Genomic DNA, 13,235 nt, shown 5'->3' with positions numbered 1-13,235 from the left:
GTTGGCACCCCACCGCAGACCTCACTTTCAAACCCTGGTTACGGCCCTGCTTCAGAAGACTTGGAGTGTGTGTGTGTGTGTGTGTGTGTGTGTATGTCAGTGTGTGTGTGTGTCAGTGTGAGTGTGTGTGTGTGTGTGTGTGTGTCAGTGTGAGTGTGTGTGTGTGTGAGTTTGTGTCAGTGAATGTGTGTGTGTGTCAGTGTGAGTGTGTATGTGTCAGTGTGAGTGTGTGTGTGTGTATGTCAGTGTGTGTGTGTGTGTGTCAGTGTGAGTGTGTGTGTGTGTGTATGTCAGTGTGAGTGTGTCAGTGTGAGTTTGTGTCAGTGAATGTGTGTGTGTGTGTCAGTGTGAGTGTGTATGTGTCAGTGTGAGTGTGTGTGTGTGTGTATGTCAGTGTGTGTGTGTGTGTGTCAGTGTGAGTGTGTGTGTGTGTGTGTGTGTGTGTCAGTGTGAGTGTGTGTGTGTGTGAGTTTGTGTCAGTGAATGTGTGTGTGTGTGTGAGTGTGTATGTGTCAGTGTGAGTGTGTGTGTGTATGTCAGTGTGTGTGTGTGTGTGTCAGTGTGAGTGTGTGTGTGTGTGTGTGAGTGTGTCAGTGTGAGTGTGTGTGTGAGTTTGTGTGTGTATGTCAGTGTGAGTGTGTGAGTTTGTGTGTGTATGTCAGTGTGAGTGTGTGTGTGTGTGTGTGTGTGTGTGAGTGTCAGTGTGTGTGTGTGAGTTTGTGTGTGTGTGAGTGTCAGTGTGTGTGTGTGAGTTTGTGTGTGTATGTCAGTGTGAGTGTGTGTGAGTTGTGTGTGTGTGTGTGTGAGTTTGTGTGTGTATGTCAGTGTGAGTGTGTGTGAGTTGTGTGTGTGTGTGTGTGTGTGTGTGTGAGTGTCAGTGTGTGTGAGTGAGTTTGTGTGTGTATGTCAGTGTGAGTGTGTGTGAGTTTGTGTGTGTGTGTGTGTGTCAGTGTGTGAGTGTTTGTGAGTGTGTGTGTGTGTGTGTGTGTGAGTTTGTGCGTGTATGTCAGTGTGAGTGTGTGTGTGTGTGTGTGTGTGTGTGTGTCAGTGTGAGTGAGTTTGTGTGTGTGTGTGTGTGTGTCAGTGTGTGTGTGTGTGTGTGTGTGTGTGTGTGTGTGTGTGTGTCAGTGTGAGTGTGTGTGAGTTGTGTGTGTGTGTGTGTGTGTGAGTGTCAGTGTGTGTGAGTGAGTTTGTGTGTGTATGTCAATGTGAGCGTGTATTTATCACTTTGTGGGGACCAAATGTCCCCATAAGGATAGTAAAACCCGAAATTTTTGACCTTGTGGGGACATTTTGTCGGTCCCCATGAGGAAAACAGCTTATAAATCATACTAAATTATGTTTTTTGAAAATGTAAAAATGCAGAAAGTTTTCTGTGAGGGTTAGGTTTAGGGGTAGGGTTAGGTTTAGGGGATAGAATATAAAGTTTGTACAGTATAAAAACCATTATGTCTATGGAAAGTCCCCATAAAACATGGAAACACAACATGTGTGTGTGTGCGTGAGTGTGTGTGTGTGTGAGTGTGTGTGAGTGTGTGTATGAGTGTGTGAGTGTGTGTATGTGTGTGTGTGTGTGTGTGTGTGTGTGTGTGTGTGTGTGTGTGTGTGTGTGTGTGTGTGTGTGTGTGTGTGTGTGAGAGAGTGTGTGTGTGTGTGAGTGTGTGTGTGTGTGTGAGCGTGTATTTATCACTTTGTGGGGACCAAATGTCCCCATAAGGATAGTAAAACCCGAAATGTTTGACCTTGTGGGGACATTTTGTCGGTCCCCATGAGGAAAACAGCTTATAAATCATATTAAATTATGTTTTTGAAAATGTAAAAATGCAGAATGTTTTCTGTGAGGGTTAGGTTTAGGGGTAGGGTTAGGTTTAGGGATAGAATATAAAGTTTGTACAGTATAAAAACCATTATGTCTATGGAAAGTCCCCATAAAACATGGAAACACAACATGTGTGTGAGTGTGTGTGTGTGTGTGTGTGTGTGTGTGTGAGTGTGTGTGTGTGAGTGTGTGTGTGTCAGTGCAAATATAATTTTTTATTTTAGTTATTTATTTAGTTATTATGAATCTAGATGTAGTTTCTGCATTGTGCAAATGTTTTCATAAGACAAACAGGTTCAAACATTGAAGGTTGAACTTAAATTCTACATTTCAAATAATTGATTACTTTTTTTTTTATGTTTTAAAGTACTCGACTACAAATGACTCAAAATGCCCATTCTTCTGAGGTACCACCCCAGATATCCACAAGGTGGCATGAACAATACAGTTTGACCCTCCAGATCTTAAAAAAGGTCTTTAGAGTTATTTTGCTACACACAGGCCACACACACAAAGGGTTTGGTTCAACGTTACACTGGCATATTAGGTCCGTTCTCCTTTAGTTACAAAGTGAACATTTTTGATCACTAATACTGAAATGTCTGTCACAGCTAATCCTCTCCATACTCGCCCCTGATTATAAGATCAAAGGAAATTATTTCCTCCACTACATGCCAGTGTGTGTATGTGTGTTTGAGAGTTTAATGCTGTGGCTCCTGGTCCCTGGTACCCCGCATCAGCCCCACAGATCTAATACTGTGCCCAACATGTACCCAATGAAGACCTGCCCTCTACAGCGCCAGCTCTGCTGACTCAGTTCTTCCTGTCTTCCATCTGTTATCAGATCCTCAATGCTTCTTCATTTCTCTCTGTACCTTGCTCTCATCCTCGTTTATAATGACTCGACCACCCTTTGAACACTTCTATGCCCTCTGTTATTATTTATGGTGATTGCTAAGGCAAGTATCCTAGAAAAGAACCCTAGAAAAGCACTGAAAACCACTCAGAACACCTTAGCAACACCCTGGAAACCAAACACAACACCTTAGCAATGCACTGAATACCACTCAGAACACCTTAGCAACTCCTGGAAACCAACCACAATGCCTTAGCAATGCACTAAAAACCACTCAGAACACCTTAGCAACACCCTGGAAACCAACCACAACATCCTAGCAATGCACTGAAAACCACTCAGAACACCTTAGCAACTCCCTGGAAACCAACCACAACGCCTTAGCAATGTACTAAAAACCACTCAAACACCTTAGCAACTCCTGGAAACCAACCACAATGCCTTAGCAATGCACTAAAAACCACTCAGAACACCTTAGCAACACCTTGAAACCAACCACAACTCCTTAGCAATGCACTAAAAACCACTCAGAACACCTTAGCAACTCCATGGAAACCAACCACAATGCCTTAGCAATGCACTAAAAACCACTCAGAACACCTTAGCAACACCCTGGAAACCAAACACAACACCTTAGCAATGCACTGAATACCACTCAGAATACCTTAGCAACTCCCTGGAAACCAACCACAACGCCTTAGCAATGCACTAAAAACCACTCAGAACACCTTAGCAACACCCTGGAAACCAACCACAACACCCTAGCAATGCACTGAAAACCACTCAGAACACCTTAGCAACTCCCTGGAAACCAACCACAACGCCTTAGCAATGCACTAAAAACCATTCAAACACCTTAGCAACTCCCTGGAAACCAACCACAATGCCTTAGCAATGCACTAAAAACCACTCAAACACCTTAGCAACTCCATAGCAACATCCTGCCATCATAGTGCCCACTTTTGCAGAGGCAAACACCATCACCAAAAAAATGGGTTAGAGGAAATATTGCAATTACTCACGCTACAAGTGCAATGACATGATCTTTAAAAGTTAAAAATGTTAAACAAAAATGTATATATGTTGTTCAACATTCAGAAGAACATCAAATGGAACCTTTAGGAGACGTTGTCAGTTTTCACGTTCAAATGTGGCCAGACGAAGCGCAATGGACCATCATGCATTGCTCTCGCTCTAGACGTGTTTTTAAAAGTTTAACTATTTTTAACATCACAACAGACTGTCTGTCTCTCACACATGAGTGTCCTCCAGAACACATTCAGTGTGCGCCCCTTATATGCCAAACAAATCATTGTGTTTCCTATGATGCATTCAGCTCAGTCTTATTACCAAAGAAATAATCAGGAAGTAGTTCGCAATTGTGTCATTAAGTTCCGTTCTGCTTAAACGTAGAGTGCATGTAGTGTGGTTTTATTCATCTCTAAAGGAAAGACAGGTTTAGCAGAGCTCAGATCTACAGGCCCGACTTCAGCCACAATATACCGAGCTGAGGTTGCTGATACAAATGGAAATGGTGAAATAGGCACTGAGGTTTTCACATGCAAAGAAGTGAAACCAGCATAATGACTTTGCTATTTAAGTCCAGGCTTTTCATTCTCTGTCACAAAGGTTGGCATATAATTAACTCCTGTTTAATTTGCCGTTAAGACTCCTCCCTTTGCACCTCTCTGAACCCTGCCAATCTCAGCACTGCAACCCATGGGACACCCATGGGTGTGTGAAGAGTGTGTGTGAGTGTGTGTGTGAGTGTGTGAAGCGTGTGTGTGTGAGTGTGAGTGTGTGTGTGAGTGTGTATTATCACTTTGTGGGGCCAATGCCCCATAAGGATAGTAAAACCGAATGTTTGACCTTGTGGGGACATTTTGTCGGTCCCCATGAGAAACAGCTTATAAATCATACTAAATGATGTTTTTGAAATGTAAAATGCAGAAATTTTCTGTGAGGGTTAGGTTAGGGTAGGGTTAGGTTTAGGGATAGAATATAAGTTTGTACAGTATAAAACCATTATGTCTATGGAAAGTCCCCATAAACATGGAAACACAACATGTGTGTGTGTGTGTGTGTGTGTGTGTGTGTGTATGTGTGTGTGTGTGTGTGTGTGTGTGAGGTGTGTGTGTGTGTGTGTGTGTGTGTGTGTGTGTGTGTGAGAGTGTGTTTGTGTGTGTGTGTGTGTGTGTGTGTGTGTGTGGAGGTGTTTGTGTGTGTGTGTGTGAGAGTGTGTTTGTGTGTGTGTGAGAGAGAGTGTGTGTGTGTGTGTGTGTGTGTGTGAGTGTGTTTGTGTGTGTGTGTGAGAGTGTGTTTGTGTGTGTGTGAGAGTGTGAGACACTTTGCAGTGCAGATTCTTGCACTAATGGGCCCCTGTCGGCTGTTTTTAGGATCATTGCACACAGCAAACTCCCCTCTTGGCCTGCACATAAAAGACAACGGTATCTTGTTTATTACATTCACGTAAAAACACTTTCTTAGCATTTGCATCTACCGGGGCAGAGGTGAACTGGTGAATAAGGCTTTTCTTTGTGTTGGGGCAGTTAGAGTGTTATTCTGCCATCCACCCACCTCCTCCTTTAATCCTTTACCCCGATCCACAGCGGGTGTTCGTTTATGACCCGTTCCATCTCCTTTCCTCTCCTGGATAAAGGACGGTGACCTCTCATCCCTTCTCTTTTCTTTGCTTTCCCCACCATGTTATGTCCCTAAAAAGACAAATGTCCATTGGAAACAGCAAATGCACACAATGCACCGTTATCAAGCATCGCATTTTGGTTAAATTGCTTTAACACTATATTCTTGCAGGATTCACCCCCAAAAAGTACCATGTGACTCACCAGGTGAGTATGGAAGTACATTGGATTACTATAAAGACAACAGAACCTGAATATGGTAAGAGGGGTCAGCATGGTCTTACACGTGAACAAACAAGGTCATGTTAAGCTAAATATCTAAACAAGATAAATATGCAACGATTTTGTCATTCTGAGAGAATAATGAATGTTGTGGCTTGTCTGGAGAAGTCTTTTTCCCAAGCATGATAAATCTTCCCATTGTGCTAAATGGCGACTTCTTTGTTGCTGCTTGTTTCCTGGTGTGAGACAGTACTCGATATAAGCTGCAAAAAGCAGAAAATAATCATGCAAATTGACAGAAGGCGCATTATTGCATATGGCAATTTTGAAATGTGCAATTATTGTATTTGCGCCTTGAATAATGATTGTTTATAAAAATTAAAAATAGCCGAATTCATACTAAACACGGGGAAGAAGAGCATCAATAAATAGGGAAGAAAGTGCTTAACCATTTGCACATTTGTAAAAGGTGATTTATTTGGGAGCTTTTAGGGATGAAGGTCCACCTCGTGCATTATAATGACACTGCGCGCTCTGGCACCGCTGCCCGTCACGTGACGTGAATGCCAAGGTGGGGGTCCTGCAACGGTCTGTTGGACTTTTCTGATGTTTTCTTTTTCAGTTGCTAAACAGATCACCGTTCAATAGAGAAGACAATACAATACTTCCTACGGCGATCAACGGGAGGAGACGAGCTGATGGGGGTGCATGAACAGGTGCGATTTGTTCCAAGTACCTGCGCAAAAGACCGTTTGCACCTCTTAATTTAGCACGCGCACGGGCTTTATATTTGGGCATGCACTTTTTTAAGTTTCTCTTCTGCGCGAAAAAAAAAAACATGTTTATTGAATAAGAGCAGCATAATAATGCATGCATTGTGAATGCGTTTTTGCACGCATCCATATGTTAAGTATTTAGCATGCAAAGTAGATTAAATAAAACGCAAACATGCTAATTAAAATTGCTAATTAGACCCAGGCAAGTACAGATCAGTTGTGATTGGCAAATTAACCCATCACATATGCACACACAAATATATATTTATATGCTTTACAGTGATCTAAAATAGGGCCTACTGCTAAATAATTCTGAATATGCACGTGAAGAAATCACTCTTTAAAGAACACACTTTAAACTTTAAATTATTTAATGTAAATGACAGCCGCGTTAAAGTATCAGGGATCAACACGCCTCCGGTGACATCACAAAAGCCGCGGCTGATCGCGACGCGCGTTTGAAGCGTTGCTCCCGTGACGATGGGCGATGCGGAGCGCCACCTCACTCGTTTATCCAACCGATCCGCTCGCTCGATCCCCGGGCAACCGCGACGGCATGGCAGAACGGCACCTTGGAAAACGGAGGAAACAGGCAAACCCAAGAAGAAATCACGGTACGTGATGCGTCAGTGTGCATGTATGTGATGTCAAGTTTGGAAGTTTGGATTATTTGGGAATGCATTCATTCCGCGGGACCTTAGAGTGTGTAACGAAGCACAGTCATGCAACTTAAATGCACAAGTTGGACCATTTAATCAATGTATAAAGTATGTCGGGCACCTTTAATATGCGTAAATCATTATTGCATTAAAATAAGAAGCACAAACATGTTCAATCAGTCCACACAGAAGTTATGCAATCACATACTAAGTACATATTTAATCATCATATTTAACATGTATTTGATTGCATTATGTCTGCTCAAGAGATTGCATATTATTACATACATTCTACATGTATTTCTGACATTGATGTGTCGTGTGCACAGATTGCAGAATTGTGGTCTGCAGCCTCAGCATCACATTTTCATTGAGTTTTCCCTCATTCAGCTGTTGCACTTCCTAAAACAGGACCTTAACAAGAGACTCACATCTTGTGTTTTACTCAATGTTTTTTATTTAGCAATGCAATTAATTGGGGATTCGTTTAATTTCAAATAAATGCATGCACAAATACAGAGAAACGCCTCAAATTTGAGATAGGTCACATTCATTTGAGCGTTATTCCAGGGGCTATTTCTTAAAGCTCTCGGGTCTTATTCTAAAATGCACCGCAGGTGTAAAGTGTTCTCTCTTATAAAGCCATTTGTCAGGAAGACATCAGAAGACAATGGTGTTAATTGTGTTAATAGTGTTCATGCTTTCAAAAATGTGCAATCTATCCATAAACACCCTGAAGGTTCAATACAAGTTACGCTCAATCGACAGCATGTGTGTCATAATGTTGCTTCCCACAGAATTGTAGTTTTTTCACTTAATTCAAAATCGTGGTTTGTGGTGAGGCACTCACAATGTAAGTCAATGGGGCCGTCTACAAACACACTTTTACACGTATTCATGTTTTCACTGTGAAGAAATCGTTTAAAGGTTTACAGGGTTGCATCCATATGGCAACAAAGTTGTAATACTGAATATAACTTTGACATATACACAGACGAGGTTAGTATGTGATTTGTATCACACTCAAATCATATTACATGTAACATGCATATTGTTTATGTCTTGAAACGTATGTTAATGTTTATGAACTTGTGAGTGTCTCACTGTAACACAGATATTTAAAGAAACGAGGGACGAGTCCAAATTAATTGATCACGCCACAAATGCTGTTGATTGATCTTAACTAGAACTGAACCCGGATTATTCCTATAAATACTTTTATGACTTGAAATGTCGAATCAGAAGCTCCGTGCGTGCTTTTACATCCAAGCAATCCTTTATTGTTTCCATTTTTGCCACGAGGACGGAAGATTAATGAGCAAAATGACAAGAGCTACGTTTGGTGTTCCTGAAGAATTCGTGATGTGGGTTTTACAGTATCTATGAATCGCTACAACAGTCACATTTAACAAACTAGTAAGCGAGCAGGCCTGCTTATTTCAGCTTCCCTGCACTTGTTTTACAGATCGTGTTTAGATACTGCACTCGTGCTCAGAGCAGCGTAATAATCATTCCCCACAACTGTTGCATGTTTCGGCTGTTATTAAGGTACACGTCGTCGATTTAGAAAATATGTAGAAGTGTGAACGTGCTTTTCTAAACCGTCTGAGCAACAGTTGTACAGTACAAAAAATGCACAGTCGAAGACTGACACGTTGAGCATGCTGGACGGTCACTTCACACACACACACACACACACACACACACACACGCACAGACACACACACGCACAGACACACATGCACACACACACACAAACGCACAGACACACATGCACACGCACACAAACGCACACATGCACGCGCGCACACACACACACGCACACAAACGCACACAGACACACATGCACACGCACACAAACGCACACATGCACGCGCACACACACACACACACACACACACAAACGCACACAGACACACATGCACACACACACACGCGCGCGCGCACATGCACACAAACGCACACATGCACGCGCACACACACACACGCACACAAACGCACACAGACACACATGCGCACACACACACACAAACGCACAGACACACATGCACACGCACACACACACACACATGCACACAAACGCACACATGCACGCACACACGCGCACACAAGCGCACACACACACACACACACACGCGCACACAAACGCACACAGACACACACACACATGCACACAAACGCACACATGCACGCGCACACAGACACACATGCACACACACACACACGCACACAAACGCACACATGCACGCACACACACACACGCACACAAACGCACACAGACACACATGCACACGCACACACACACACATGCACACAAACGCACACATGCACGCGCACACACACACGCACACAAACGCACACAGACACACATACAAACACAAACACACATGCGCACACAGACACAAACGCACACAGACACACACGCGCACACAGACACACGCAAACACACATACACGCACACACAAACACACATGCACACACAGACACACGCAAACACACATACACGCACACACAAACACACAAACACACATGCACACAAACGCACACATGCGCACACACACACAGACACACATGCACACATGCACACACACACAAACACAGACACACATGCGCACACAGAAACAAACGCACACAGACACACATGCACACAAACGCACACAGACACACATGCACGCACACACAAACACAGACACACATGCACACAGACACACGCAAACACACATACACGCACACACAAACACACATGCACACACAGACACACGCAAACACACATACACGCACACACAAACACACATGCACACAAACGCACACATGCACCCTGACCTACACTCGTCCTGATGTTCATATGTTCATGCATAGGAGTGATGCAAGTAGTATCCTTCCCTTACATGCTAGATATCTGTAAGCACATGGATATGTGTTTTTTAAAGTGCCTATTTGTTCAGTCAATGGTCAGTGCTAGTGTGATGCGTGTGTGCGTAAAGCATTAGATAACAAAACATGAAAGCAAGTGTCATCTGTGTTCAATGCTGCAGGAGCTTTTCTCAGAACTAACTTCTTTTTTTTTTAACATTTTGCATTAAAAGTGTGCTTGTGCTGTCTCCAACTAAACTGCACGTGCGTTCATATTTTTGTAATCTAATGCAAATTCATTCAAACAAGTTTTAGTGACTTGAGTGTCTGAATACGTTTCGGAGGCCGTGTAGACGCCATACTCATGCTGCTCAAAAATACTGGAAAATATTGAACACTGAGGCCCACACCACGGTGTATTGCGTGCATGCACTCACAAAGTTTTGCATTATCCCTCGTGTGTGCGTGTGCGTGCGTGCGTGCGTGCAAACGTACGTCACAGCGAGACATCTCTGGACGTGGCGCGCTCATGGCTCGTTTCATCGCTTGTGTCTCAACAGCACATTTCTCCACTAATAACTGTTAAATTGTGCAGATACACGATCACTTTTGCCTATTATCAGAATACATGTTTGTGTGTGTATTGTGTGTGTGTGTATAATGCGAGTGTGTGTTTATTTAAATTTCAGACAAACCAAAATGGATTTGGCAAACAGCAGACAGTGGGATTGACGGCAGATTTACCGAGACTCTTAGAGGACAAGGAGGGATTTTATTTTGTGAAATAGTTTTGCATTCCTTTGTAGTTTTTAATTCTTCGCAATAGATTGTGTTACAACAGTTTTGCATTTCGTCGCAATAAGTTTCATTAAGTTACAAAACTTACAATAACTTTTTAATTCTTCATAATATTTTGCGTTCCCTCACAAACAGTTTTGTATTTTGTTGCAATAGTTTGCATTCCTCACTGTAAGTTTTGTGTTCCCTCGCAAAAGTTTTGTGTTTCGTTGCAATGGCTTTACGTTTCCACTCAACAGTTTGTGTTCCCTCTCAAAAAGTTTTTGGCGGAATGATTATGATTTATTTATTATGATTATGGTTTTCCTGTTTTTATGCCTCTATAGTTTTACCACAAATATAATGGTTAAAATATGGTTCCTGTAGTAAAAGGAATGCAAAACTCTCTACGAAAATTATTTCCCTCATTTTCCTCCGTTAATTTGTCCCAAAACAAAAAGGCAAAGTGGCTTTCACCTTTTATTTTGCTGATGTCACTTAAGACTGGCCAGTCACTAAAGCTGCTGACTACCACCCCTGGAGTCATGAGTTAATATCCAGGGCGTGCTGAGTGATCCAGTCAGGTCTCCTTAGCAACCAAATTGGCCCGGTTGCTAGGGAGGGTAGAGTCACATGGGGTAACCTCCTCGTAGTCGCTAAAATGGGGTTCTCGCTCTCAGTGGGGCGTGTGGTGAGTTGTGCGTGGATGCCGCGGAGAATAGCGTGAAGCCTCCGTGCACCACGTCTCACGATAGCAGCGCTCAACAAGTCACGTGATAAGACGCGCGGAGGAAACTGAGATTCGTCCTCCGCCACCCGGATTGAGGCGAGTCACTATGCCACCACGAGGACTTGGAGCACCATTGGGAATTTGCCGTTACAAATTGGGGAGAAAAGGGAGAAAAAATAAGACTGGCTAGTCACATGTGTAGCTGCATCCCTTGGCGCACCCCACCCACGGGGGGGGCGCATTGCGGCTTGTTTTCGTTCTCGTAAAGAATTTGTTTGTTGCAACTTGAGCCAAGTTTGTGATTGGAAGAGATCGAATTTCCCGGTACGGTTTTAATATCGAGAAGCACGACACGTCAATCCGAAACAAGTCATCTCTGTTATCTGCGATCATGAACGTCTTTGACCTCTTAGACGTGGTGCCGTAGCTCATTTCCACACCTATTGTCTCTCCATTCGCTCGCGCTCGGTGTGCCAATTTATTTAAACTCCTTCCCCTTTTCTTCATTCGCCTCCATTGATTTTTAAACCCCAGAGCTTTGTAGGCAGCTGGGGTCCAGCTGTGCATCTGCGGTGTGTGTGTTTCTCTGGCACAGTCTTGTCACTGCGGGCAGGATACGAGAGAGAGACAGACAGACTTTAAGAAAAAGTTGCATGTCATTTTGGACAACCGAGGAGGACTGGGCAAGAAATCAGAGAGATTTGAGAGCAGAGAGAGGGCGAGCGAGACAGCGAGGAGTCCAGGCTCCAAGGTTTATTAGCGGCGCTCTCCAAACGAGAGAAAGAGAATAAAAAGGACGAATGATTGGGACAGTAAAAGTGTCTAAGAGGATGTGTGTGTGTGTGTGTGTGTGTGTGTGTCCTATTTTAAACTAATTGACCACATTCACACGGCAGCTAATCTGGTTCTGTACACTCGTGATCTGAGCTGTACTATCCACATTCAGTTTATAGCTCGACACTCTTGAGCCTGTTTTTTTTATTTCTCCTAAAGCATTTTAGGAGGAACTTCTGAGGTAACAGTGAAATCTGGAATTAAACATAAGTGAAGGGTCGTCACCCCGACAGCAAGTGTGCACGGATTTAACGACAGGACGCCGAGTGGAGCGCAGATAATCACCCAACTGACATATTTGCCAAGTTGATAGTCGTGTTTGTTTGTGAGTGGTCTAAACACACACACACACACACACACATCAGCACAGCCGACCACTTTAAACATCCACACACACACACACACACACACACACACACACACATCAGCACAGCCGACCACTTTAAACATCCACACACACACACACACACACACACACACACACACACACACACACACATCAGCACAGCCGACCACTTTAAACATCCACACACACACACACACACACACACACACACACACACACATCAGCACAGCCGACCACTTTAAACATCCACACACACACACACACACACACCTCTTAAGAGTCTTGTTTGACGCAGTGTGTCGTGATGGAGTTGTAAACATGTATCTTTGTTGAGTGAAGTCTGTTTGCATCTTATGGTAGCAAGCTGCCACGGTCAATTTACAGACACACACACAAACACTCACAAACTCACACTCTCACACTCTCTCACACACACACAAACACTCACAAACTCACACTCTCACACTCTCTCACACACACACACACACTCACACACACACACTCACACAAACACTTGCGCACACACACACGCACACAAACACACACACTCACACACACACAAACACTCACACAAACGCACACACACACACACACACATGCACACAAACACTTGCGCACACACACACACACACACACACACACAAACACTCACACAAACGCACACACTCACACACTCACACACACACAAACACTTACACACACACACACACACACACACACA

General features: G+C 43.4%; 1 protein-coding gene across 2 annotated transcripts in view; it reads left to right on the top strand.

Moving 5' to 3' along the window:
• Nucleotides 1–6,178: 6,178 nt before the first annotated feature.
• The window catches only part of LOC127653539 (zinc finger E-box-binding homeobox 2-like), a 52,901-nt gene continuing 45,844 nt past the window's right edge, over nucleotides 6,179–13,235 (top strand). The window contains exon 1 of one of the 2 annotated variants that reach the window (XM_052140237.1): nucleotides 6,179–6,255. Coding sequence is in view for 1 of the 2 variants with exons in the window: in XM_052140235.1 (XP_051996195.1) it covers nucleotides 6,872–6,929 (58 nt within the window). In the remaining variant the exon portion in view is untranslated. Of the gene's footprint in view, nucleotides 6,256–6,835; nucleotides 6,930–13,235 lie in introns of those variants that run through there. The other variant, XM_052140235.1, reaches the window with a different exon arrangement.

This window comes from Xyrauchen texanus, chromosome 13, assembly GCF_025860055.1.
Source record: "Xyrauchen texanus isolate HMW12.3.18 chromosome 13, RBS_HiC_50CHRs, whole genome shotgun sequence".
NCBI lineage: Eukaryota > Metazoa > Chordata > Actinopteri > Cypriniformes > Catostomidae > Xyrauchen > Xyrauchen texanus.
Note: the sequence above shows the minus strand (reverse complement) of the source record. Positions and strands in the feature narration are given on the sequence as shown.